The sequence below is a fragment of the Acartia tonsa genome, chromosome 1 (assembly GCF_053477335.1).
Source record: "Acartia tonsa isolate MP-2025a chromosome 1, ASM5347733v1, whole genome shotgun sequence".
NCBI classification, from domain to species: domain Eukaryota; kingdom Metazoa; phylum Arthropoda; class Copepoda; order Calanoida; family Acartiidae; genus Acartia; species Acartia tonsa.
Window position 1 is genome coordinate 38,538,489 of NC_137260.1, and position 24,261 is coordinate 38,562,749.

The following is a 24,261-nucleotide window of genomic DNA, read 5'->3' on the forward strand; positions in this document are numbered from 1 at the left end:
AATTTTACCAGCCTATACGATTTAAAAGGTGGTAAAATTTTACCGTAACCGTGGTAAAAACACTTTTTGTGGTATAGCGAGACGCTTTTTACCATCGATTTTTACCACAATTATCGGTAAAATTTTACCAGATTTCCGGTAAAATATTACCATTTTAGGACGCAAATTTATACCAGATTTTGACCAATTTTTACCACTTTTTTGGTAAAATTTACCGCAAATTTCTGTAAGATTTTACCGAAAAAGTGGTAAAACTGTTCAACACCTGGTAATATTTTTGCCCTAAATTGGTAAAATTTTACCAGAAATAGGGTAAATATGGTAAAAATTTACCAAAAATTGTGGTAAAAACGGGTGGTAAAAATCACGAGAAAGTGGTAAAAAACGACCTTAATTATAGAAAAACATCGCTTGTACACAAATCGCAAAAATAAAAAAAAAATTGTTTTCATTTTTATCTTTATTGATTGAAACACTTAAACATATTTTTCTTGATTCTACTGCTCTGGCCGAAGAAAACTGTTGCGCAACCTCCTGGATTTGCTGGGCACCGGCCCCATTCGACCTCGTATCACTGATATTCAACCTGGAATAAAATTGCTCATTAGTTAATTAGATAAGTACAGGGATATAAAGGGATAAGACAATGGCTGATAAATTGATGTTCATCTCTAATGATGATACACATCGTTACCCCTTCTGTAGATTACAATAAGTGATTGAAATGTTAGGACACTCAACTTAATGAACCAACCAATAAAAAATCAATAAAAGTACCCAAGGTTGTTAGGCCAAAGAATAAGAAAATGTTATTTGAAAACTTTGGGGGCTAGTGTAATTTACAGCCCAATGTCCCATCCCTCCCTACTAAATATCTAATCTATAATACAAAGTAGAACGATGTCTGTCCGTCCGTCCGTCCCAAAGATAAAGCCTATACTCGCTGTTTACGCAAATGTGTCAGAACTTCCCCCCCCCCTTACTCTCACACCTAAATTTTTTCTTTTGAAAGCAAAAATAAAAGTGTGTAGGTTCGACTCCCCCTCTCCCCCCTCATTCATTTCCTACAGGCATCTTGACACGTGGCAAAAAAATCAGCAAACTTATCTAACTAAACATCTTTGAAAACGCAGAACGAGAAAAAATAAAGGGAAAGCTTACCTGGAAAACATAATCAGTAACAACATCCGTGGCTAACAAGAACAGGATAGTACTCGGCATTACTGATTATATGCTTCACGTGGCGTATGGAGTCGTGGAACGCGGGGTCCTAAGTTATGGAGGATTAAATGAAGGAAGGAAGTGGACTGTTTATTACACTAGTCCCCAAAGCTTTATTTTCTTCTTCGTTGCTTTAACAACTCTAGGGACTTTTATTGAATTTTGAATGGTTGATTAATCAAGTTAAGTGTCTAAAGCTTTCAACAACTAATTATACTCCACAGAAGGGGTAATTTTGTGTATCATCATTGCTGATGTACATCAATTTATCCGCCATTGTCTTGTCTCTTTAGATCCCTGTCCCAAACAAGTACTAATATTAGATAAATTTAGACCTAAACCCCAGGCAGGGAGGGTAAAATATGGTGTAAATATCATAATGGTATCCAAAGTTTCCCGTTGTGTCTACAGAAACGTAAATTATTTTAGTACAATGTTTTTTTTAACTTAAACAATATTTTACTTCGTCTTAAATCATTTAATAACCCATTCCTGAATAGCCTTCTTTAAGAAGTTGAGCACAGATTTTAGCAAGGCAGCCCGCTGGGGTAGGCAGTGAAAACCAGGCTTGGGTACATCCTAAATAGAGATAGGTTGTTAGAAGATTTTAGCAAGGCAGTAAGAATGTTTGGAACTTTATACAAATGTCTAACTACGTTTTAAATCAACCATCTCTCTCCATAGGCATTAATCAAGTATAATTTCCCAGGGATATAAAGGGATAAGACAATGGCCGATAAATTGATATACATCCCCAATGATGATACACAAAATTGCCCCTTCTGAAGATTACAATTAGTGGTAGAAACGTTTTAGCAATCAACATAATGAAGCAACCAATTAAAATTAAATAAAAGTCTCAAAGGTTGTTAAGCAAACGAATAAGGAAACGTTATTATAACACTTTGGGGACTAGTGAAATAAAAAGCCCATGCGTTCCTGATAATTTCCCCTGGAACAAAACTGACCTGAACTTCTACGTGTCTGGGGTCAACAACAAACTTCTCCAGGAGCATCACTTCGTCACCGAAGGACTTCATCGCCTCGCGCTTGGCAGACTCCAGCTGGGCCTCGAACTCGCCAGCGGTCATGGCAATCCTCATACCCTTGCCACCCCCTCCGCGGACAGCCTATGACAATATCAAATAACAGTTTTCCACAGGTAGAAAAATAAAAACAATATAAAATTTAGCAGCTACTCTACAATAAGGTATGCCGTCACTCCGTCTGACTGTACTATATATCATTACACAATGGTAGAAAAATATAACACTACATTTCTTTACATACATATATATAATTTATATAACTTACATATTCCTTTTTTTTTAACATTGATTCCCAGAATTATACCTAAGGTATAATGTTATAATCGAGCCTTGAAGTTGAAATATATTATGTCATTGTCCATATTAAACATCCTGTTTTATATTTATATTATTTACTATTTTATTGCGGTACATGTGGACATACTTGTCCTTGTTCCCACCTTGATCATAACAGGGAACCCGATCTTGTCTGCCTCCGCCTTCAAGGTGTCCAGGCTCTGGTCCTCTCCGTGGTAACCGTGGATTACAGGTACGTTAGCGGCTTCCATGATCATCTAAAAAACAGGTTAAATATTAGAAAAATTGTAACGACAGACTTCTTTTAAATACACAGTTGCTTTTCCTAGAGCCTACTTGTGTTTCGTCTTAAAAGAGGATGGTTGGAGGGTTTTTACCAATGAAAATATTCGAGGTCATTTTTCCAAGAAGCGGTGTCATACCCCCCCCCCCGCCAAAAAAACAGCATAAACATTCCCTGAAAATTATGGAAGACCAGAAGATTGAGATCGTAGAGGACAAATGAACAGACATCCTGTTACTCCGGTATAGTATAGAGTGTTATTTCTTTCTACTTGAAATCAACCAAAATAAGTTCCTGAGTAGCTACTCTATCATTTACCTTAGATGTAGACTTGATACCCATATCTCTAATGGCAGTGGACGGTGGACCAACAAATATAACTCCTTTCTCCTGATAAAAAAAAAAAAATTAAATTAAAAGGTAGGTATCATTCTTATTAATATAATATTACATTCTTGAAATTAACCAGAAAAAAACGTAAGCAGTACAGTGGCGTGCACAGGGTTTTTACGGGAAGGGATGTAATCTTAGAGGTTTTTAAAAAACGGGGGGGGGGGAATCTACATAATTTTAATTTTAAGGGGTGTGTTGTCAACCCCATTCCTCACACTAATGACCGTGGACAAGATAAAAAACGAAATATACATATATAAATCCCCAAATATATTGAACAAAACAACACCTTAGATTAGTTCAGACACTGCTAGTTTGAATGAACCAATCAAGATTTAAAGTTGTGAGCTAACGTGCTTATAAAACTTTGGGTACCAGTATAACTTCCAGTCTAATATCCACTCCCTCCCTGCAGTCAAATGGAAAATATTACCTGTCCAGGGATATAAAATACACGTGGATATTATTAATGACATATCATGGAAATTTGTTGTCATGAATTTAGGTTCCTAACATGGACTTCATATATTGGTCAGTTCGTTTACCCAGAAGGAGGTAAGGGGGTGTTGTAAGGGAGGAATAAGGGTGTATCTTTATTTTAGCCCGCTGTGAGTACCGCTTTATTAGAGTACATGAAAAACTGGTGTAACATCCAGGTAATAATATATCCATTTACCCAAGAATCTTAAGGGATAAGACAATGGTCGACAAATTGATGTACTGTACATGTACAACCCCATTGATGATACACAAAATTACCCCTTACATAGATTACCTTTTGTGGTTGATACGTTTGGACACTCAACTTAATGTACCAACCAATCAGAGATCACTTAATCCCCAAAGTTGTTAAGCCAACGAATAAGAATACGTTATTATAAAAGTTTGGGGACACGTGTAGTTAACAGCCCATTGTCCCCTCCCTCCCTGCATTTACCTGGCAAAGATTAGCAAACTCGACATTCTCGGAGAGAAATCCATAGCCAGGATGTACAGCATCGGAGCCGGTTTCCGCCGCAACCTAAGATAATACAGTGTATGGTCAATAGTAACTAAGCCCCTAGAGGCCTCTAGGGGCACTTGAGTTAGTGGTGAGTTGAAATAGATCCCAACATTTTTTTATTTTAGTTTCAATAGAAAAAGTAAAAAATCCATCTTAAGGCTTAAATATGATCAGAAAATAGAATAAAACCAACTCAGGACCTATGTGATGCCTACCTAAAATAGAGAACCCAATCGGATCAGTAGTTATTTAGAAAAAAAGTCTTACTGCTTTATATGATAGGATGATGCATATAAGAGTTATTCTAAATCTTAATAGGTAGATTCTTCCAAGTTTCAATTTAAATTATCAATCACACCATTAAGCAAAAAACAACACCCATTTTTTTGCAATGTGAAAGGTGTGGGGAGGGGGGGGGGGGCTGGGAAAGAGCCGACCCACTACCTTGAATTTTAATTTTTCAAAGTTTTTAAAAAATAAAATTTTTGGGGTAATTTTTCTTAGGCCTATAAAAAAATCCATGTATAAATTAAAACCTTTCCGAGACATACAATAAGCTTCAATGTAGAGGAGAGACGTTAGATATTTCGCTACAAACGAAGACAAACAAACATCCTGTTACTTTTATTTAAGGATTATTTTAATCAATCAATTCTTGTAATGTCCATCTAAAACGAATACCTAACAGTATAATGTCAGAGATATAAAGGGATAAGACAAAACAATGGTCGATAAATTGATGTAAATCCTCAATGATGATTAACAAAATTACCCCTTGGATTAATATTAGTGGTTGAAACGTTCGAACACTCAACCTATTGAGCTAACCAATCAAAATTCACTAAAGTCCTGATGTCGAAAGTTGTAAACCAACGAAAATGAAAACGTAATTATAAAACTTTTGGCACTAGTTTAATAAACAGTATCTCCTCTCTCTGGTATAATATACCTTTAAAATAGTATCTCCCCTGAGATAGCTCTGTTGTGAGGCAGCTGGACCAATTCTAACAGCTTCGTCCGCCATGGCTACATGCATAGAGTTTCTGTCGCTGTCACTGTAAACTGCCACAGTTTTAATACCTATAATAAATTTTGACTAAAACACAATAAAATGTAGGTAACAAAGGAAGGGTTGGGGCGGAGGTGCCACTTTAGGAAACAAATAAAAAGAGTTAGAGCACTAGGATTCTCGCGGTTTCCCTCAGAGTGTCTACTCAAGCAGAGAAAACCCAGCCCCTAGAAAACCACTCTTCCCTTACTTTGAAATAAATTTTCATTAATGGGGTGAGGGGGGGGGGGGTGATTTTTGATTACTTTGTCTTTAGGTAAGGTTTAACTTATTAAAACTAAACAGTAAAGAAAGGGCACCCCAGTACATTTTACGAATGCTCTATGCAAGGTGAAATTCCGAGATCTTAAGCTTCAGACAAAAAAGGATAATACCAAAAAATCAATTTAATGGACATTTTATATAATGGAAAATTTCTTCCTTTCCCTGTACCTTATAAAAATCGTCGGAAAAAGCCGTTTTTTAAGCAAACAAAAGCACGTTTTGCTCTATCTGTGAGATATTATGAATAAGATAATGTTAAGATTTGATATTAAGATGAGAAAAATTTACGTTCACAGTCCCTTTAAAGACACAATACCTGTAATAATAATGTACAAACTTTTCAACCACTAATAATACCCTGGCCTTTCTAATTTTAAGCCTAGGCAGAGCCATGCTAGTGATGCTAGATCAAGCGTGGACCGTGGTTTCTGTAGAACTGTACTTCTGAAGCCAATACAGGGTTACGAAAGTTTAAATTGATGTTTTTTTTTTAATGTTAATATTAAATGTAATATAGTTTTGTAATGACATATAAAATATATATTCGATAGAATATAAAAAAATATAGTGCATTCAATATTAAAAAAAAATATTTAAATATATATATAGTTGTTAACCATATATGAACATATAATGAATCTATTTCCGGCCGGGTTCTTAAAAGATATTGCCGCGTTTTTTCGACATTTTTTACGCTATGAATAACAAGCGCGACATTCGCGAAATCTAAAAGAGTATACAATGATTTATTTAATTATTTCGCTTTTGATGGTACGGCCTTCATAGAAAAAAAAAGATTATCTTCAATCCATTTTTGCTGCATATTAATTAATGCATCTTTTTAGAGCTGTGTTAGACATTAGAAAAATTGCTAAAAAATAATTTAAAATTCAGTATTTTTATGTTATATACTCTGTTTGAAATTCTATCGTCAACGTTCAATCAATCAATGTCTAAAAAACGCCGAATAAATGTGGCATTCATCTTTTAAAAACCCATCTCGGTGGTATTTCCGGTTGGCAAAGACAACATAAATATAGAAATCATGAAACATTGTTGTTCCACAATTTTGCCACATTTTTAAACATCTTGCTTAAAAAAAATCTTCCAAACAAATTGTAAATTCTACAAATTTAAATATTTAGAGAAAATTGAGTAGTAATTTACTTCTTGATTCAAAATATTTGATTAAATTGAATCAAAACTAATAATTATTTTTGGCACTCTATATTCAAATAATCATAAGCTTATCAATAGTGCGCATGCGCGCACAGAGGTGCCATAAATTTCAAAACTTAAAAATATAAGTTTTGTAGCGAAATTACTCTATAATTCGAAATCTCTGTCTTTCTTTTAGAAACATTCAGGGGAATATACGAAAGCTTATATTTATATTAAAGATGAAAAATCGATAAATTCAAATGCACACGGCACATCTGCGTAAACACACCTACCTGGATTTTTTTTCTTTTAATTTTAATTCGTATGAAGCTAGCTCAAATAAGTAAATATTAAATTTGATATATTTTTGACGATGCGGGAGGATGTTTTAAAAGAAATGATGAAATAATTTTCAAGGTTTTAAAAAAAAGTTAGCTTCTTTTATGCGAAAAAATTCAATAAAAAGTAAAAATTTTTACCAAAAAGTTGGTCAAATTTTACCAAGTTTTTTTTTTTGTTAAAGTCCAAAAATCTGGACTTAGCCTAAAAATTTACCTTGTCAATTTTTACCAAAAAGTTGGTCAAATTTTACCAAGTTTTTTTTTTTGTTAAAGTCCAAAAATCTGGACTTAGCCTAAAAATTTACCTTGTCAATTTTTACCAAAAAGTTGGTCAAATTTTACCAAGTTTTTTTTTTTGTTAAAGTCCAAAAATCTGGACTTAGCCTAAAAATTTACCTTGTCAATTTTTACCAAAAAGTTGGTCAAATTTTACCAAGTTCATTTTTTTTGTCAGAGTCCAAAAATCTGGACTTAGCCTAAAAAAATACCTTGTCAAATTTTACCAACTTTTTGGTAAAAATTGACCAAATTGCGTTTTTTGTCTAAGTCCGAAAATTCGGAGTTGTAAAATTGACCACATTTTTGGTAAAACTTCCAAAAGTGGTAAAATTAAAAAAAAAAAAAAAATTTTAAATTTAGGCTTCATTGTATAGAAGTCATTATTTTAAAGTACTACAACTGATTATGAAGAGCTGTTTTTAATTTAAAACACAAAAAACGGGGTTTTTTGTTTCGTCAAATTTTACAAAAAAAATGGTAAAATTTGACTAATTTTTTGGCTAAAATTTTTGCTGGTAAAATTTACCACGAAACTGGTATATTTTACCAGGTTGACCAGCTTTACCACTTTTCTGGTAAAACGATTTTTTTTTCTGGTATTTCGTAGAACCTGGGTGGTTTCTGTAATCCAACTTGTCCAATTTCAATTTGGTCCATTACAGACAGGGTATATTGTTACATTTACTGGACACATAACAAATTGACAGGGATGTGGATCCTTCATAATCAATTAAAATCAAATTCTAATATAACGTTCTATATTTAACACTAGTGGTTGTGTCCCTATCGTTACAGGGCTTTCAATTCAAAGGGGTAAGAAGACCAAACAAAGGCATAAAACCCAGGTATAAGATATAACGAACAAGTGAAACAGATCGTAAATGATATTAGGGGGGCAAATGGAGAGGTCGTCAATTTGACTTTATGTTGCCCCCCAACGACAGCTGAAAACCACGTATAGGTTTCGTGGTTTTCTTCCGGAATTAATTTCGTTATTGGTATAAGCTGCATAAAACCATCCCAAGGTTTAAATCTAAAAAATTGTCCAACAATTCAACGAGCTATGTTAAGCTTCCCTAAAAATTAAAAAAAATATTGAAATCTTAAGCTTCTGACAAAGTACGTAAATATTTTATTTGGATATATAAGATATCTAGCAAGAAATTAAAGTTGTAAATAGATGAAATGACAGTAAGTTATCGAAGTTACATTCTTCTGGAGATCTGTCCCTGGATATTTTAAGTGTGCGGAGGATAAACTAAACACTAGGGTTGGCAATCCGTATCCGAATCCGCCCAATTTTGGAATCCGAATCCGTTTTTTAATAGCGGGTTCGGATTCTTAATTGGTAGGCTAAAATTAGCGTCTTGAGTTTTTTTATTTCAACTCCCCCTTTTTGAAGGCAAAGATTATCATCATTATATATAATATCTTTTTAAATCTGGTTCGATTATCAGAAGTGAATTAATTATAGAGAACACCAAGAACATTAATTTTTAGGACATATGCAGCACTTAGATTAAAAAAGCCTTTTAATATATTGCTAGAATCCGGAATCCGAATCCGCTAAAAATAAGAATCCAGAATCCGGCATTTTTTTGAACGGATTCTTGTAAGAATCCGGTCCAAATATTTGACGGATTGCCTTCACTACTAAAGACTTTATTATTTTCTATAGTACATTACTTCTTTTAAAACATTCCTACCAAGTATTAGGTATTGAACACGCTTTGCACATAAACAAGGATGTCAACATTAATCAGTAGCGAAGCTTAAAAGCTATGGATGAACATCTGGAGAGAAAAATTAACTGCAGAAAAGTGTAAAAAAATAAACATTAAACTAACAAAAAAAATCACGAAACCTTTTGAAACTATGTAATGTAAATATCTAAGAAACAATCTAACACCCAAACCGATATGCAAATCTAAATGAAACTTTGTGAAAATATTAAGAATGAGAACTTATTCAATCCCTGAAAATTACAGCTGTCTATCTTGAATAGGAGCCAAGTAAATCACTTTTCCCCCATATCGTTACGGACTGACTGACGGACAGACAAAAAGAATTATAAAGTAGCTTCGCTACTAAAAATAAAATTATGAAAATTTATTTACAAGTTTATTGTATATTTAAACACAATTACATAGCAAAACACATTTTACAATTATGTTAAACAAATTCAAATAGTAATACAGCAAAGGCGGTGGAAATATTTTTTTTTACATTTTTTGTTCAGATGCTAAAAAATATAACCAAAATGTAAAATATCATGATTTTAAAAGAATAAAATGCTAAATTGAACTAAGTTACTACTGTATCATTTTTTATATAATATTTTACAAGATAAATAGCCGTCAATACTAAACATCAAATATTACACTTTAAGAGATTTTTATCAATGATATTGAATTGTTTATTTTCAATTTTAAATTGATGGAATCGATGTATTGGGGTTAAACTGAAAGCCTAACCCCTGCGGCGGGGATATTTTAATCGTCGTCTTCTTCGTCACTCTCAACATATTTAGACTTTTTCTTCTTTTTTGATGATCTAGAAAAAAAATACAAATTAGAACAAGATTAGTTTTACGAAAGAAGATGTTTTTTTTGGTATAAAAGATTACTCTCCTATGAACAGACATACAAACCCCACAGAACGTAAACCATTTTCTGAAACTTATAAGCTAAAACAGGCAAATAGAGACTGTTTTAGAGGCCCCGTAGGCCATAAAAATGACGAGAAAGTTTAATTATTTTAACTGGTGTAAGAAATACAAAAAGGCATTAAAGAGAAACCAATAGAAGTCGTACCTAGGTAATGTTGGAATGTCTGGCTTTCCTTTTTAAAAGAAAATTAACATTTTTCTCAAAAAAACAAGGACAAACGCTTTTTCTGTTCATTTCACAAAAGCCTAGTATATTCACATAAAGAATACTTGAAATCCCCGTTGAAAGATGCTGAGAATCACTCTCGTTTGTGTTTACTCCCCTTTTGGATATTACAATTCTTGTTAATTATGAGCATTTAGAAATGAAATATTCTAATTAGTAGCGAAGCTACTTTATAATTCCGAATGTCCGTCCGTCTGTCCGTAATTGGTGGAAACGTGATTTTCTCGGCTCCTATTCAAAATAGACAGCTGAAATTTTTAGAGAAGATTCCTATGACATATTACGATTTGTTTATTAACTGGGGTGCTTAATTGATTCCTAGATTTTTAAGTTTTCAAAAGTTTCTCGATTCCTATTCAGGATTGATGGCTGAAATTATCAAGGAATGAATATACCCATATGTTACATATTTCCATCACATTTCATTAAAATTTGTCCATTAATTGCGGTGCTAAAATGTTTCCTAGATTTTTAATTTTTCGTGATTTTAAAGGTTGCATGATTTAATAGGTTTCGTTATTCTACTTTATTGTATGACACTGCTCTATAGTAAATTTTTATATCCATTAATAATTTTTGAGCTTCGCTACTTATGGATGTTGTCATCCTTGTTTAATTATAAATATTAAAATTTTGGGTACTTACTTGGGAGCTTTCTCCTCGTTTTTCTTCTTTTTCCTCGTACTAGAGCTGGTACTAGACATACTCATTCTAGAGTTATCATCATCTACTTCTAAATATAAATTCTTGTAAAAAAAAAGCAAAACTTAATTCGATCCTGAGTGATTTTTTTATTGTAACAAATCGGCCAACTGAAATTTTCATAATGAAATTTTTTTTTTACAAAAAAGCTTTATATTCTAAATAAAAAATATACTTTATGATAAATTAACTGTAGTGAAACAAAACTTTTTTTAATAGAAACCTCTGGAGGCATGGAAGAAAGATCAGGAGAATCGGGTGAAGGTACCCTACTCCTATGATGTATAAAGACTCAATGTAAATGATAACCATAGCGTTCAGCGGTTAGCGAGATCCTTCGCTACACAAACAAACACACATCCCGTTAATTTTATATAATGGGTGAATATTCTGCAAATTTGATCCTGCTAACGGGGGGAGGGGGAAGGTAAAAAATAAAATATGTGGTTGGGGGGAAAAAATGTAATAATTAGGAGAACTGAAAGCTTTTTTTCATTTTTATCCCCTCTTTGGTGAAAAAAAATAAAAGAATATGTGGGAGAGGGGATAATATGAATAAAATCGAGTTCTGAAAATATTTTTCCATTTTATGCCCTTCCTTGCTGGAAATTTAAAAAAAAAAATTTGCATCAGGGGAAAAAATCAATCTTGTGCAGAATATAATTATACACACTTTTATAATGAATTACAGACCTTGGTTATCAGCTGCAGCTCCGTCTCCGTCATTATCATCCTCCTCATCTGCTTCCTGTTCCAGTCTCTCCCTACAATCATTAATAAATTCAGCCCAAAATAAAAGTAAATAAGTTGGGAGTAACAGAAACATAATGTAATGTTAATATAGTGTAAAGGATAACAATCAGTTTCCAAATCCCAAAATTGATTTCCACATCATGATTTATGATTGTATAATATGCTCAAGTTTTGCTCGCAAAAAATCTTTAAAAATAAAACTGGCTATAAATATTGTGTTAAGTTTATCATTTAAGGTTAAATCAAAAAAAAATATTAATTTTGAATATATACATTTAAAATTGTTTTGAGCATATTTTATCTATTCATATTTAGAAACTTAATTTCACAAATATTGGATTTATATGATCAGTACCTACCAATGCTATGCAAGAAAAAAAACTGCAAACGTGTTTTTATCTTGTTATAAAAAACATGAAGTTCCAAGATTACCTGGCGTTTGTAAATACAGATTGAAGTACAATACTGTCTTCATAGATCAAGCTTCCATCCTCATTGTACTGCTGAGTATTCTTGCACAAAAGCATGAAATCCTAAACAAATAAAAACAATGATGGGTCGTTTAATTCAATAGGAATACATAACAACCAATCAAATTTTGAAAATTTTATAATATGAAACTTGATTAGCTAATGAATCGTAAGTAATCAAAACACACTTGAAATTTGAAAATATTCTATAGAGCTAAAGTTTTATATGTAGTTTCCAAAAAGTGGTATTGAATCTGACTTAATTATTTCTCAAAGAGAGATAGATAGGGCGGTGGGAATGGAATTTAACTTGGTAGGAAAATATACACCACTGCATTTACCAGCATTTGCTCACATTAAATACTTAACTAAAAATATTAAAAAGTTCAAAATTTTCACCCACAACTTATTTTGTATTCGAAAAGACCTTACACGTGTTTTTATCATTTTATAAATCTATGAACTTATTTTGTATTCGAAAAGACCTTACACGTGTTTTTATCATTTTATAAATCTATGAATAACAAGAACAAACCTTTTCCAGGGCATCCATATCTTTGTACTTCTCTCCTTCAATTCTCTGTTCAATCTTATAAATATCCACTGGCCTCCTGATGATCTCATAATAGTCAGGTAGTTCATCTCTGGTTGGCAGCTGGTAGAAAGGTTCTGACAACACTCTGCCATCCTGGTCCTGGTATTGATTTACTACCTGAAAAATAATATAACTGTATAAATTCGTTTTAGTTTCGTAACAAATATGAAGGTTACTATTCTTTATCATAATGGATATAGAATATACATTATACATGGAAAAAATTACGTCAGTTTAGATTGCTAAAATGGATCTAATTTATTGGTCAGTTCGTTCATCCAGTAGGAGAAGACGGGATGGGGTAAAGCTTGCTGTGCATTTCACTATATTAGAGAACATGAAAACCTGGTGTAACATCCAAGTTTAATATATCCATTTTTGTTATCCATAAGTAACCTAACAATAGAAACAATAATGGGTACCTCAATCAGTTTCTTCATTTTCTTGACCAGAGCCTTGTTTGCTTTCTTATTTTTCTTTTTCTTTGGAGAATCATCTTCCTCGTCGTCTCCGTCCTCACGAGCACGCTTCTTACGTCCACGACCTGTTAATTAATTCAATTATTATAGAGCTGCCACGCTACTAAAAATACTTATATGTTGAAAAAGGTTTGGTGATATTACTTTTATATCATGCTTATTGGTGATTGTTGACGACCTATTACTTACAAAGATATTCGAAGGCTTAAAAATATATTTCTTTTGAATTAAAAAGCTATCTTTACTTTAATATGCATGGTAAATTCTATTAGTATAAGCTGCAAAATTAGATAAGGCTAAGACACAACAAAAAAAATCAAATGAATCAGATAGACACGTAGATATCAACATACTTAATAATAAATAGGTATTATGAATTTGTTTACCTTTTCCTTTCTTGGTAGGAGTCTCCTCTACATATCCAGCTCCGGTATCATCATCAGAACCCTCCTCCTCTGCTCCTATAGCTTTCAACCAGTCTCTCTCGGATAATTGCTCCTAGATTTAATATTCAATTATAGTTTATATTTTTACTAGTAGGAGCTGTGCCCGCCCCAATCATCCAATTTTTCTGAATTAAACTACTTCATAAAGGGCAATATTAGTAAAATATAGGATAGGTAACATCCTTTTTAACTCTGGTACCTCTGCCCAGCTCCACCTCTTAATATAATATCTATACCTGGTAGGTAACATCCTTTTTTAATCTGGTACCTCTGCCCAGCTCCACCTCTTGATATAATATCTATACCTGGTAGGTAACATCCTTTTTGACTCTGGTACCTCTACCCAGCTCCACCTCTTAATATAATATCTATACCTGGTAGGTAACATCCTTTTTTAATCTGGTACCTCTGCCCAGCTCCACCTCTTAATATAATATCTATACCTGGTAGGTAACATCCTTTTTGACTCTGGTACCTCTACCCAGCTCCACCTCTTAATATAATATCTATACCTGGTAGGTAACATCCTTTTTTAATCTGGTACCTCTGCCCAGCTCCACCTCTTAATAAAATATCTATACCTGGTAGGTAACATCCTTTTTAACTCTGCTCCCTCTGCCCAGCTCCACCTCTTTCTCCTCTTCTTCATCCAGTAAATCATCATCCTGATATTTAAAGATATTTATATAAGTATACAAATCAGCGATCTAAAGGGATAAGACAATGGTCGATAAATTGATGTACATCTCCAATGTAAATACACAAAATTACCCCTCCTGTAGATCCTAGTGATTAGAAAGTTTGGACACTCAACTTAATAAACCAACCAATCAAAATTCATTAAAAGTCCCCAAAGTTGTTAAGCAACAAATAACAAATCGTTATTATAAAACTTTGTAATAAACAGCCCATTGTCCACTCCCTCTCTGTTTACAAATACTAATTTAACCTTGCATTTTCGCGATATAAGGGGGATAGAGGGGGGGAGGTAGTTGTAAATACTTTCCCTAGGGCAGACAATCAATATTTATCTAAAAACTCCATATCGTTCATGATATAGGTTGAATTTTTATGTAGCATTTAAGAATAAGGATTTTTAATACATTGGGCTTGAAGAATATCTTTCCGACCACGTAAGATATTTTGGAAAAGTTTTAAACTCTTATTACCTGGGCGAGCAAGAATTCTGGCACTTCCGACTCCTCTATGAGCCTGGCTTTTCTCTTGTCTCCAAGCTCGGCCTCTTCTCTTCTACGCTCCAGATCCATCTGTTCAAACAGTTCAATCTCTTCGCTTGATCTAAAAACAGGTTTACGGTTCTATTTTGCGTTCATCTATTTATTGTATTCTATATCAGAGGCCTATATTTTACAACGTAGTTGAAATCCTTTCCCCTATGCTCTATATCTAATTTAAAAGGGAAAACTGCATAAAGAAAATTTTGTCAGGTATTACTAGTTAATTTTTTATACCAACCTTTTACGTCAGGCTTTTCTAGAATATTAATAAAGTTAGGTGATAGAAGAATATTTATTCTTTTTACCTAGTTTTTCCATAATTTTTTGATTTTGATGTAGATTTTAACAAAAACAGAAAATTATCAAGTGATCTTTGTACAAAGTTTAAAAGTCACAATTATCACGAGTAATCCTATTTTGAAAACTACTTGGTGGAAAATAAAAATAATAACCTTCCAATCATCTGATTGATGACCTCATCATCCGGGACCTCGTTCTCCTCCTCGTCATCACTCTCCTCCGCTCTCAACAGAGACTGCAACAACTCCTGTCTCTCAGAGCCAGTGGACCTCTGGTTGAACATACCAGCTTGGATAACCTTCTCGTCCATGTTCAGTTTATACCTTTATGAATAAAGGCAAGGGTGAATAAAAGTGGAAAACTGCGCCGCCCAGAATAGGTTATCGTAGTAATGTGTAACATTTGGAAAAAAAGTCGACTTATTCATCAAATGGCAAGGCATAACAACACTTTATCTCATCCATGGGTGAATATTCAAAATGGGATCCCTGCTAAAGGCAAGGGGGGGGGGGGGGAGGGAGTATAAATAAAGTGTACTGAAAACATCAGCTTATACTTTTATCCAGAATTTTTTTGAAAATCGAACTGAAAACACTTAAGATATGGGGAAATGTTTAAAAATCAACAAAAAGCTACTTGTCCTCCCATCTAAAAACACAAATCCCTTTAATTTTTTTTTACTATGGGTGTATATTCTTGTGCAGAGTATACACCTCTGATCTCATCGCTATAGAAAAGGGCACTTTGGTAAAAACAGCATCAGTTCAAAATAGAATGTCTACCTGGCAGCGGCTAAGATACGTTCTTCCACACTGTTGACAGTCATAAGCCTCAATACTCTGACCTCATTCTTCTGGCCAATCCTTAATAACATTGAATGTTTTAAATTCTTTTAAAAAGCATAGAATTGTGTTAAAATATTTATGACAACTAGTTACAAAGTTTCACGTTCCCTATAACTGGTTTCTTTATAATGCAATGGGCCTACACTTAAAACTTAAAAAAGTGAAAACATTTTTTCCATTTTTCTCTCATCCTTGGTGAAAAAAAAATAAAATAATGTGTGGGAGGGGGGATAATAAAAATAAAAAGTTTTAATTTTTTTTTCAATTTTACCCCTTCCTTGCTTGAAAAAAACCAGGAGGGAAAAAAATAACAAATTTTGCAGCAGGGAAAAAAATGAATATTGTGCAGAATATACACCCCTGTCTTAGGGTGTTTTTAGGCTGCATTTCTATCCTTTCAAATACAGAGCCCCTAAAGGTTAAGAGCGAAACAGCTAGTAACAAATAAATGTTTTAAAGGAGAAGTAATACCTGTGAGCTCTGTCCTGAGCCTGTAAATCCTGATGCGGATTCCAATCAGAATCAAAGATGACTACAGTATCAGCTGTTTGCAAGTTCAGACCCAAACCACCGGCACGAGTAGACAACAAGAACAAGAAGTAATCAGAGTTCGGGGAGTTAAACTCTTTCAACATTTGACCACGATCGTCAGACTTGGTTGTTCCGTCCAGCCTAGATTTAAAAATTTTATTATTTATGTCATTGAGACGAGTCAATTAAAGCAATTAAAATTAAATCAGACTAAGTTTTTCTTTAAAACGAAATTTTATTTATATTGTACATGTACTTGTTATCAAAACATAGGTAAAGAATTGAAAATATTTAAAGTAATAGGACCAATAAAAAAGGGATACCTATCCAAGATTTAATTTTTATTTACAAAACTGTGTCTTGATTTGGAATTTGCTTCAAGTTTTTAAAGAATTTTTAGGACATTGGAGGAAATTACATTGATTAAAACCTTTCCTTGTGTAACAAGTAGGGTTGGCAATCCGGATCCGGAATCCGCCCAATTTTTGGGCCAATTTTGGAATCCGAATCCGGAATCCGTTTTTTAATAGCGGATTCCGGATTCTTAATTGGTAGGCTAAAATTATCGTCTTGAGGTTTTTCTACCAACTGCCTCTTTTTGAAGGCAAAGATTATCATCATTATGCATATAAAATCTTTTAAAATCTGGTTCGATTATCGAAAGTGAAATATAGATAACACCAAGAACATTAATTTTTAGTACATATGTAGCACTTAATTTTTATTTATTTTTTAAAAATCCTTTTAAAATACTGCTAGAATCCGGAATTCGAATCCGGAATCCGCAAAAATAAGAATCCGGAATTCGCAAGGAATCCGCCATTTTTTTTGACGGATTCTTTTAAGAATCCGGAATCCGAATCCGGCCCAAAAATTTGACGGATTGCCATCACTAGAACAAGGATAAAGGTATAAAACCTAGTTATTGAATTGCTTAAATATTACAGAAAACTGAAACTAACCTGAGATATTTGTGTCCACGCCAGTTCAGATAATCCTCCAGAATTGTCATCAGAGATGTCATCTGACAGAACAACAAAATTCTGTGTCCAGATCTCTTCAGCTTCGGGAAGATTCTGTCCAACAGTTCAAACTTTCCAGATGCTCTGAATATTAAATGTCTTAGTCATATACTCAAAAGGTAGGGTAAAGCGGGGCGAACTCGGTCTTTTTTTCGGTTTTTTGAACCTGCAAATCGTAAAAATTATTTTTTTTTAAATGGGACCAAGACCCGTAGAAAGATCTCGGAAAAGTCGATCAGGTCCTAAAAGGACGTAAACCTAGGACTTTGGGAAGTTTGTCAAAATTGATCTCTAAAACGGCACCGACTTCGCCCCGCCTTGAGGCGAAGTCGGTAGGGCATTTTCAAGCTTCGAAAAATCGATGACGTATTGATTTTATTACAGCATGCCCAAAAGGTAAAAGTTGCTAAATGTAATAAAGAGTATGCACAAAAAATTTTATTAAGATAGGTCAATTTTTTCTATTAAAAAAAATAATTTTTCCGAAGTACGCGAAAGAGGACTATCCACGAACAAGAGCACGTGATTCTAAGTACCTTCCAGCATTGATCCTAAGTATTTTCTTTCAGAATATAATAGGTCACCACTAATAAATAATATATTGACGAGAAAATTTATGTTTCACCACTTCAAGTTAAAGAAAAGTAAAAAAATGTTTAGGTTTTTAGTCAAAATTCTATCAAACATTTTGTTGAGTTCGGGGTGTCTTTAATTGTCCATGTTGTCAAATGATAAAAATGAAAAAAAAGTTAAAAGCACATTTACTATATATCATATGTATGTTTAAATTAATGCTAGTATGGATTAATTTACAATCTATATAACACGAGTATTTGCATATGTATCATCAAATATCCATTTTATTAAAAGAATTAGCTTCATAAAAGTTTTTAAAATCAATCAAAATACCTAAAAACAATATGGTGAAACATAAATTTTCTCGTCAATACATTAATGATATATGGTGACCAATTATATTCTGAAAGAAAATACTTAGGATCAATGCTGGAAGGTACTTAGAATCATGTGCTCTGGTTCGTGGATAGTCCTCTTTGACTTTTGTTTCGAAAATTTTTTTGATAAAAAACATAAAAATACTACTAGAAAAAAATAACTTTTTATGACTTTAAAGGCCTGATCCTTAAAATTCAGGCAATTTTGAATAGATTTGGCCAAAAAAAATTAGTTCTATTAGCAAAATTTCCTAAAAAATCAAGTTGAAAAAAAGAGAAAAGTTTGGCAAAATGTGTGGTCGATTTTCCAGCTTCAAAAAACCTATGACATATTGATTTAATTACAGCATGCCCTAAAGGTTAAAGTTGCTAAATGTAATAAAGAGCATTCACAAAAAAAATTATGAAGATCGGACAATTTTTTCTACAAGTACGAGAAATTTGACTTTTTTTTCTCGAAAATTTCACTTAAATATAAAATTGAAAAAGTTAGTATAAAAAGTAAAAAAAAAACGAATTCGCCCCGCTTCACTTTTAGTCGATTTAAGAAAAAACTATACAAGCTTTTTTAAAGTTTTAAACGAAAATGGATAGCCTATTAGATTCTTAATAAGTCCCCTGAAGACGTCTAAGCTCTAGCTCTTACCAGTTTTTGTCCAACTTACCGTTTTTCCGACCGAAGCAAAAAAATCGAAAAAAAAAAAAAATTTTGTCGTCCGACTTTAAGACCCAATAAGTACCCTAAAAATTCATCTCACAAAAATTTCATTTTATACTTTTATGTAGGCAATTTAATAAGGAACAAATTTGATTTTATGTTTTTTTCTGTCAGTCGATTAGAACATGGAGAAAAATGTCATTTAATGAAGGTGGTCAAAAAAATACCGACTTCACCTCAAACCCGAGATCGCCCCGCTTTACCCTAGGTGGTTAGAGTTATGCCAATTTCATGTGTTTTTATGCATCCTTACCACCCCCCAAAAAAAACATAAAAATGCAAAGCTTCCAAAACATTATACCAGATATAAAAAAAAATACAAAAATCAAGAGACGTCTTACGAAAAAGCTAAGATCTCAATAATTTTTCTTGCAGGTCAAAATTTACTACCTGTATAGATCTGGTCCATTAACAACGTCTGTTGGCATTCCAATGTGACGAGCATAAGATTCTTCAACACTCTAAATATAAGTATTGGATATTTTCATATATTTCCCAATTATAACACAACAAATAATATTTCATGTCCCTCTATTGTTAAGCATAATTTATTAGATGTAATAGAACAGTGGATAGTTCAAAGGATAACTTATGAGGAAACAATTTTGAACCTTTTTTTTACATTAAAACATTAGGTATAGATGATCCTAAATAAAAACTACCTGAAACATGAAGGGGTGATTACACAATTTTCTCAGCTGCATAATTGTGTTCATCAAGGCCTTGGCTCCCTTGTTGCCACCCTTTCCTTGCTGGTTGTCTGTCTTCATGATGCCCTTCTCCTGCATCTGGTTATAACAGGCTCTCTGCAGTGCAGACATCTCACATTTGATAATGTACTCAACCTAAATAATCAAGTTATAAGTTTATGTGGAGAATTAGAAAAAGCATTGATTTAAAACAAGTGATCAAAGTTTTTATTATATGTAGGTATGTAAATAAAAAATTATTTTTCCCTGTTATTTTAGTTTGACCTTCACGGTGAAAAGGTTAGTTAACACTTTCATAACTAACATTGGCAGAACGTATGAACATTGATACCTTAACTAATAGAAAAAATCATAAACTAACCTTATCTGGCAGCTGAGATTCTACATCCTTTTTCAACCTTCTCAACAAGAAAGGCCTCAACACTTTGTGCAGACGACGAATAATCAAAATTGTTTCTTCTTCATTCAACTCAACTTTCTCACCAGTGGTAGCAAAAGGAGCATTGAACCACTGCTCAAAGGTATCGCAAGCCTTGAAGATAGAGGGCAACAGGAAGTTCAACAATGACCACAATTCTGGCAACTTGTTTTGAAGGGGGGTACCTGTCAACAGCAACCTGTGGGATGTGGTGTAGTATGTGTTAATGGTGGAGGTCAGTTTGTTGTTATGATTCTTCATACGATGACCCTCGTCAATAATCATATATTTCCACCTTAGCTTGGTCAGCAACGCCTTTTCACGAATAATGTACTCATAAGTTGTGATGAGAACATTAAATTTTCCTGACTTGATTTGATATTGTACTGCGCGTCTAGCAGCTGGGCTGCCTTTCAATGCGACGGTTACTACGCTTGGCGCCCACTTTTGGAACTCCAAAACCCAGTTGGAAAGTGTTGAGAGGGGGACAATAACGAGGAAAGGTCCCATGTTCTTTTTCTTCTCAATAATGTATGTGATAAGAGAAATAGTCTGGATAGTCTTACCCAAACCCATTTCGTCGGCCAAGATGCCGTTGAGATTATTGTTGTACAATGATACAAGCCATTCCAGGCCTTTAACCTGGTATTCCTTCAGCTTACCATTAACCATAATGGAAGCCTGTTCGTGTACTTCTTCAACAACTGTGTGAGCAATGGAATAGTAATTTGTCTCTCCTTGCATTCCCTTCTTATACTCATCTTCGGCGGCCTTAGCCTCTCTTTTGGCCTTTTCAATTACACTTTCTGTGTCGTCTTCTTCAGCTTTCTTTTCAGTAGATTCCTCCTTGGCTTCTTCTTCTTTCTCACTCTCTTCATCCTCGCTGTCATAATCTCTGGGCAGTGCTTCATATTCAGGATTCTTTTCCAACCATTCTTCCAATTCAGACAAAAGAGGAGCTTCCGCGCCCTTGAGAATTTTCTTTGTGGTCTTATGCTTGACAGGAATTCTCTGTTGACTCTCAGGAATTTGGTTGATTTCATCCATCTTTTGAGCACGCTTCATTTCTTTAAGTTTAACCTTCTGTTCATTCTTGTGCTGTTGAACCATTTGCGTCAACTGGTTAATATATTCATCAGTCTGACTAAGCAAGAAAGCAAGACGTTTGTCTTTCTTTTGATCAATAAGTTTTCTGTAACCTTCTTCATCCTCGGCCATAAGGCGTCGCAGACGTTCCTTTTCAATTCTTTCCTGCTCTTTCTTTTGTTCTCTCTCAGCATTGGCGTGCCAGGCAAGGACGGCTTTGTTGATCTTCTGCAGTTTAGCTTGGTTGTTCTTATGCCAGGCTTGCATGTCTCTGGAGTGTGTGAGTACAGCTGTAAGATATTCTTGATGTTTCTGGCGACGTTTTCTTTCAGATTCAATTCTTTGTTGCTTTTCCAGTCTCTCGGTTGCTCTGGCCTCCCTCAATCCTTGACGTTTAGTTCTCTTGTATGCCTTTACATTGATAACAGTCTCAAGAGTTGTGTCTCTTCTTGTACTGGCTACAACTTCAGCACGCAGTGAACGTTGGAAGTTCAGCAAACGCAGAGCTCTTAGCTCAATTTCAGCTTTGAGCTTAACATCATCGGCCATGTTCACGGGTAAAGCAGTTAGTTCATCAATTCTGTGAGCAATCCTACTTGCCAACCTGTTCTCTCTTTCTTGGAGAATAGTGACAGGATCAATACCAGCTGGCTTCGCAATAGGGGTAACTCTGCTTGGTTTTCCGCCCGGAGGAACTTGTCCAGGAACTCCCGGTTGCATTGGACGGCCACCAGGGCCAGTTGGACCGCTACTTGTGTTCGGTGGAGCACCTGATCCTGGCATACCTAAAATAATATAAAATATTGAGAAAAATACGTTAAATTAAAATTTTTCATTCAATAGAAAAAGGAAATATTTTAAAAAGCTAGGAAGGAAAAATAACTATTTATTCTTCTTTAAAATTAGGTAAAATATAAGTATAGGTTTTAATTAGGAATATAATTGGATTACGTAGGTAATAGTATTTTCTTTAAAAAATAAAACAACCTTCAGAGTATTTTTTTTAGAAATACCTGAAGGTTGAGAAGAAGGCATGCCTGATGAAGTTGTTGAAGGAGTTGGAGATTGTGACCTACTACCAGGTGAAGGAGCACCAGGTCTGGCTCCAGGATATCCAGGCTGGCCACCAGGACCAGGAGGACCATCGGGCCTCTTTCCTTGCACAGCCATTATAATTTGGGGTGGTAAAGGCTGTTGCCTTGCCAACATTCTGTAGGCCATTATCTGAGCTCTTAATTGCACAATTTGTGGATTAGCCAGGGCACTTGGTGAAGAACCCGGAGGTCCACCATCAGGTCCCGGTGGACCCCCGCTAGTTGGTGGTTGACCGGATACCAAAGATTGGTGTAGCTGTCTTGCCTGACTGTATCTAGGATCTGCTGTCATTCCTCGTTCTTCCATGGCATTGATGGAATTTTGCAATTTCTGAATATCTGATGGATAAGGTACAGGCGGTCTTGGCTGCCCAGGAGGTCCACCAGACATTTGAGGTCCTGGTCCTGGGGACGGTCCACGGGGTGGGTAGCCCATTGTTCTGTTGGGCGGAGGACCAGAATAACCGGGTCCAGATGGCGGGCCAATAGGGGGTCCAGGTGGGCCACCAGGTCCTCCTACATGTGGTGGAGCCCCAGGATAAGGTCCGGGAGGGCCGCCATAGCCAGAATGAGGACCGGGATAGCTTGGATAGCCTTGTGGTGGTGGCTGAGGGCCTCCCATAGGAGGTCCTGGTGGGGGTGGGCCACCTCCTGGCATACCAGGATGAGAACCTGGGTGGGGGCCACCAGGGGGAGGTGGACCGCCCGGTGCCGTAGAAGTTGGTGGTCCCTGTGATGTGGGAGGGCCACCCATTGGTGGCGGCCCCCCCTGTGGGGGGCCTGAAGGTGGCACAGAAGAGGCACCTCCTTCCTCACTCATAGTCTTAATACATTAAACTTCTGAAAAAATATTCATTGCATACAAAATAATCTTGATTATATGTTTATATATTATGTTTCAGCAGAATTTCAAATTTAAGGTGCTCAATACAAGAATCGAGGCAGGCCAGCCATGAATCAAAATGGATAATAAACTTTGATCGAATAAGGCGCGAAGCCTTTAGTACATAAAACACTTGCTTAATTTCTATATTATCAATAAATATGTATCATAAAAGCCTATGAAATGAATAATTTCAGATTTTAATGATTTATCAAAGACTTTACAAGTTCAATAAAATATTTTAGATAGATATAGTTTATGATTATAAATATATTAATTTAAAAGAAAATAATTATTTCAATAAAATCCATATAAATGTAAAATGATTCTCACAAAAATATAAAAATATTTAGTCATTTTTTTTATTAAAAACGTCTGTAAGTATCACAAAGATCAAATGCTCCACTAAAAAAAAAACACAGGAAGAAATATAAAAGCCAAACAGTAGCGGGCTAGCCGGCAGAATCAAAACAAATGAACAAAATGTCATGGTTGCCATAAATTATTCATAAAAAGTAAACTTTCATTCTAAATCTCAATTACGGTTTATAATAAAAATATTTTTCTTAATATTTAAAATAAAAAACAATTAAATGTATTTTTGAAACATGTACTTCCTTGTTATGTATAAAATTCAATATGCAAATTAGTTGATTTGGACCTAAGTAAAAATTTGTCGGCAACCTTGTTCATAACATCGAAAACTAGGCTGTACGCTCACAAAATTAATCATTTGCAATAATTTTTTGGCGCAAGGCATATTT

General features: G+C 34.4%; 2 protein-coding genes across 6 annotated transcripts; both read right to left on the reverse strand.

Annotated features, from left to right (window-relative positions):
* Positions 1-442: 442 nt before the first annotated feature.
* On the reverse strand, positions 443-6,150 carry LOC145318966 (methylcrotonoyl-CoA carboxylase subunit alpha, mitochondrial-like). Of its 2 annotated transcripts, XM_080160764.1 has the most exons (9): positions 5,896-6,150; positions 5,196-5,326; positions 4,181-4,264; positions 3,169-3,240; positions 2,711-2,824; positions 2,190-2,351; positions 1,712-1,800; positions 1,162-1,268; positions 443-586 (listed from the first exon to the last, which is right to left on the reverse strand). In XM_080160764.1, the coding sequence occupies exons 2-8, from the start codon at positions 5,280-5,282 to the stop codon at positions 1,175-1,177; spliced, it is 702 nt and encodes a 233-aa protein (XP_080016890.1). In that variant the 5' UTR covers positions 5,283-5,326; positions 5,896-6,150; the 3' UTR covers positions 443-586; positions 1,162-1,174. The 2 variants fall into 2 exon arrangements, with proteins under 2 accessions (XP_080016890.1, XP_080016896.1); XM_080160770.1 differs by lacking the exon at positions 443-586 and having other exon boundaries at positions 1,160-1,281; positions 1,734-1,800; positions 5,896-6,026.
* A 3,318-nt stretch (positions 6,151-9,468) lies between these two features.
* brm (ATP-dependent helicase brm) lies at positions 9,469-23,933 on the reverse strand. Of its 4 annotated transcripts, none has more exons than XM_080160789.1 (18): positions 22,534-23,933; positions 20,378-22,305; positions 19,969-20,151; positions 19,697-19,767; positions 17,576-17,719; positions 16,554-16,754; positions 16,020-16,100; positions 15,390-15,560; positions 14,869-14,998; positions 14,329-14,364; positions 14,005-14,052; positions 13,640-13,751; positions 13,197-13,318; positions 12,715-12,891; positions 12,142-12,242; positions 11,650-11,720; positions 10,900-10,987; positions 9,469-9,913 (listed from the first exon to the last, which is right to left on the reverse strand). In XM_080160789.1, exons 1-18 carry the CDS (start codon positions 23,432-23,434, stop codon positions 9,853-9,855), a joined length of 4,626 nt encoding a protein of 1,541 aa, XP_080016915.1. In that variant the 5' UTR covers positions 23,435-23,933; the 3' UTR covers positions 9,469-9,852. The 4 variants fall into 4 exon arrangements, with proteins under 4 accessions (XP_080016915.1, XP_080016924.1, XP_080016931.1 ...); XM_080160798.1 differs by lacking the exon at positions 14,005-14,052 and adding an exon at positions 14,143-14,190; XM_080160805.1 differs by lacking the exon at positions 14,005-14,052 and having other exon boundaries at positions 14,281-14,364; positions 22,558-23,933.
* Positions 23,934-24,261: the final 328 nt, after the last annotated feature.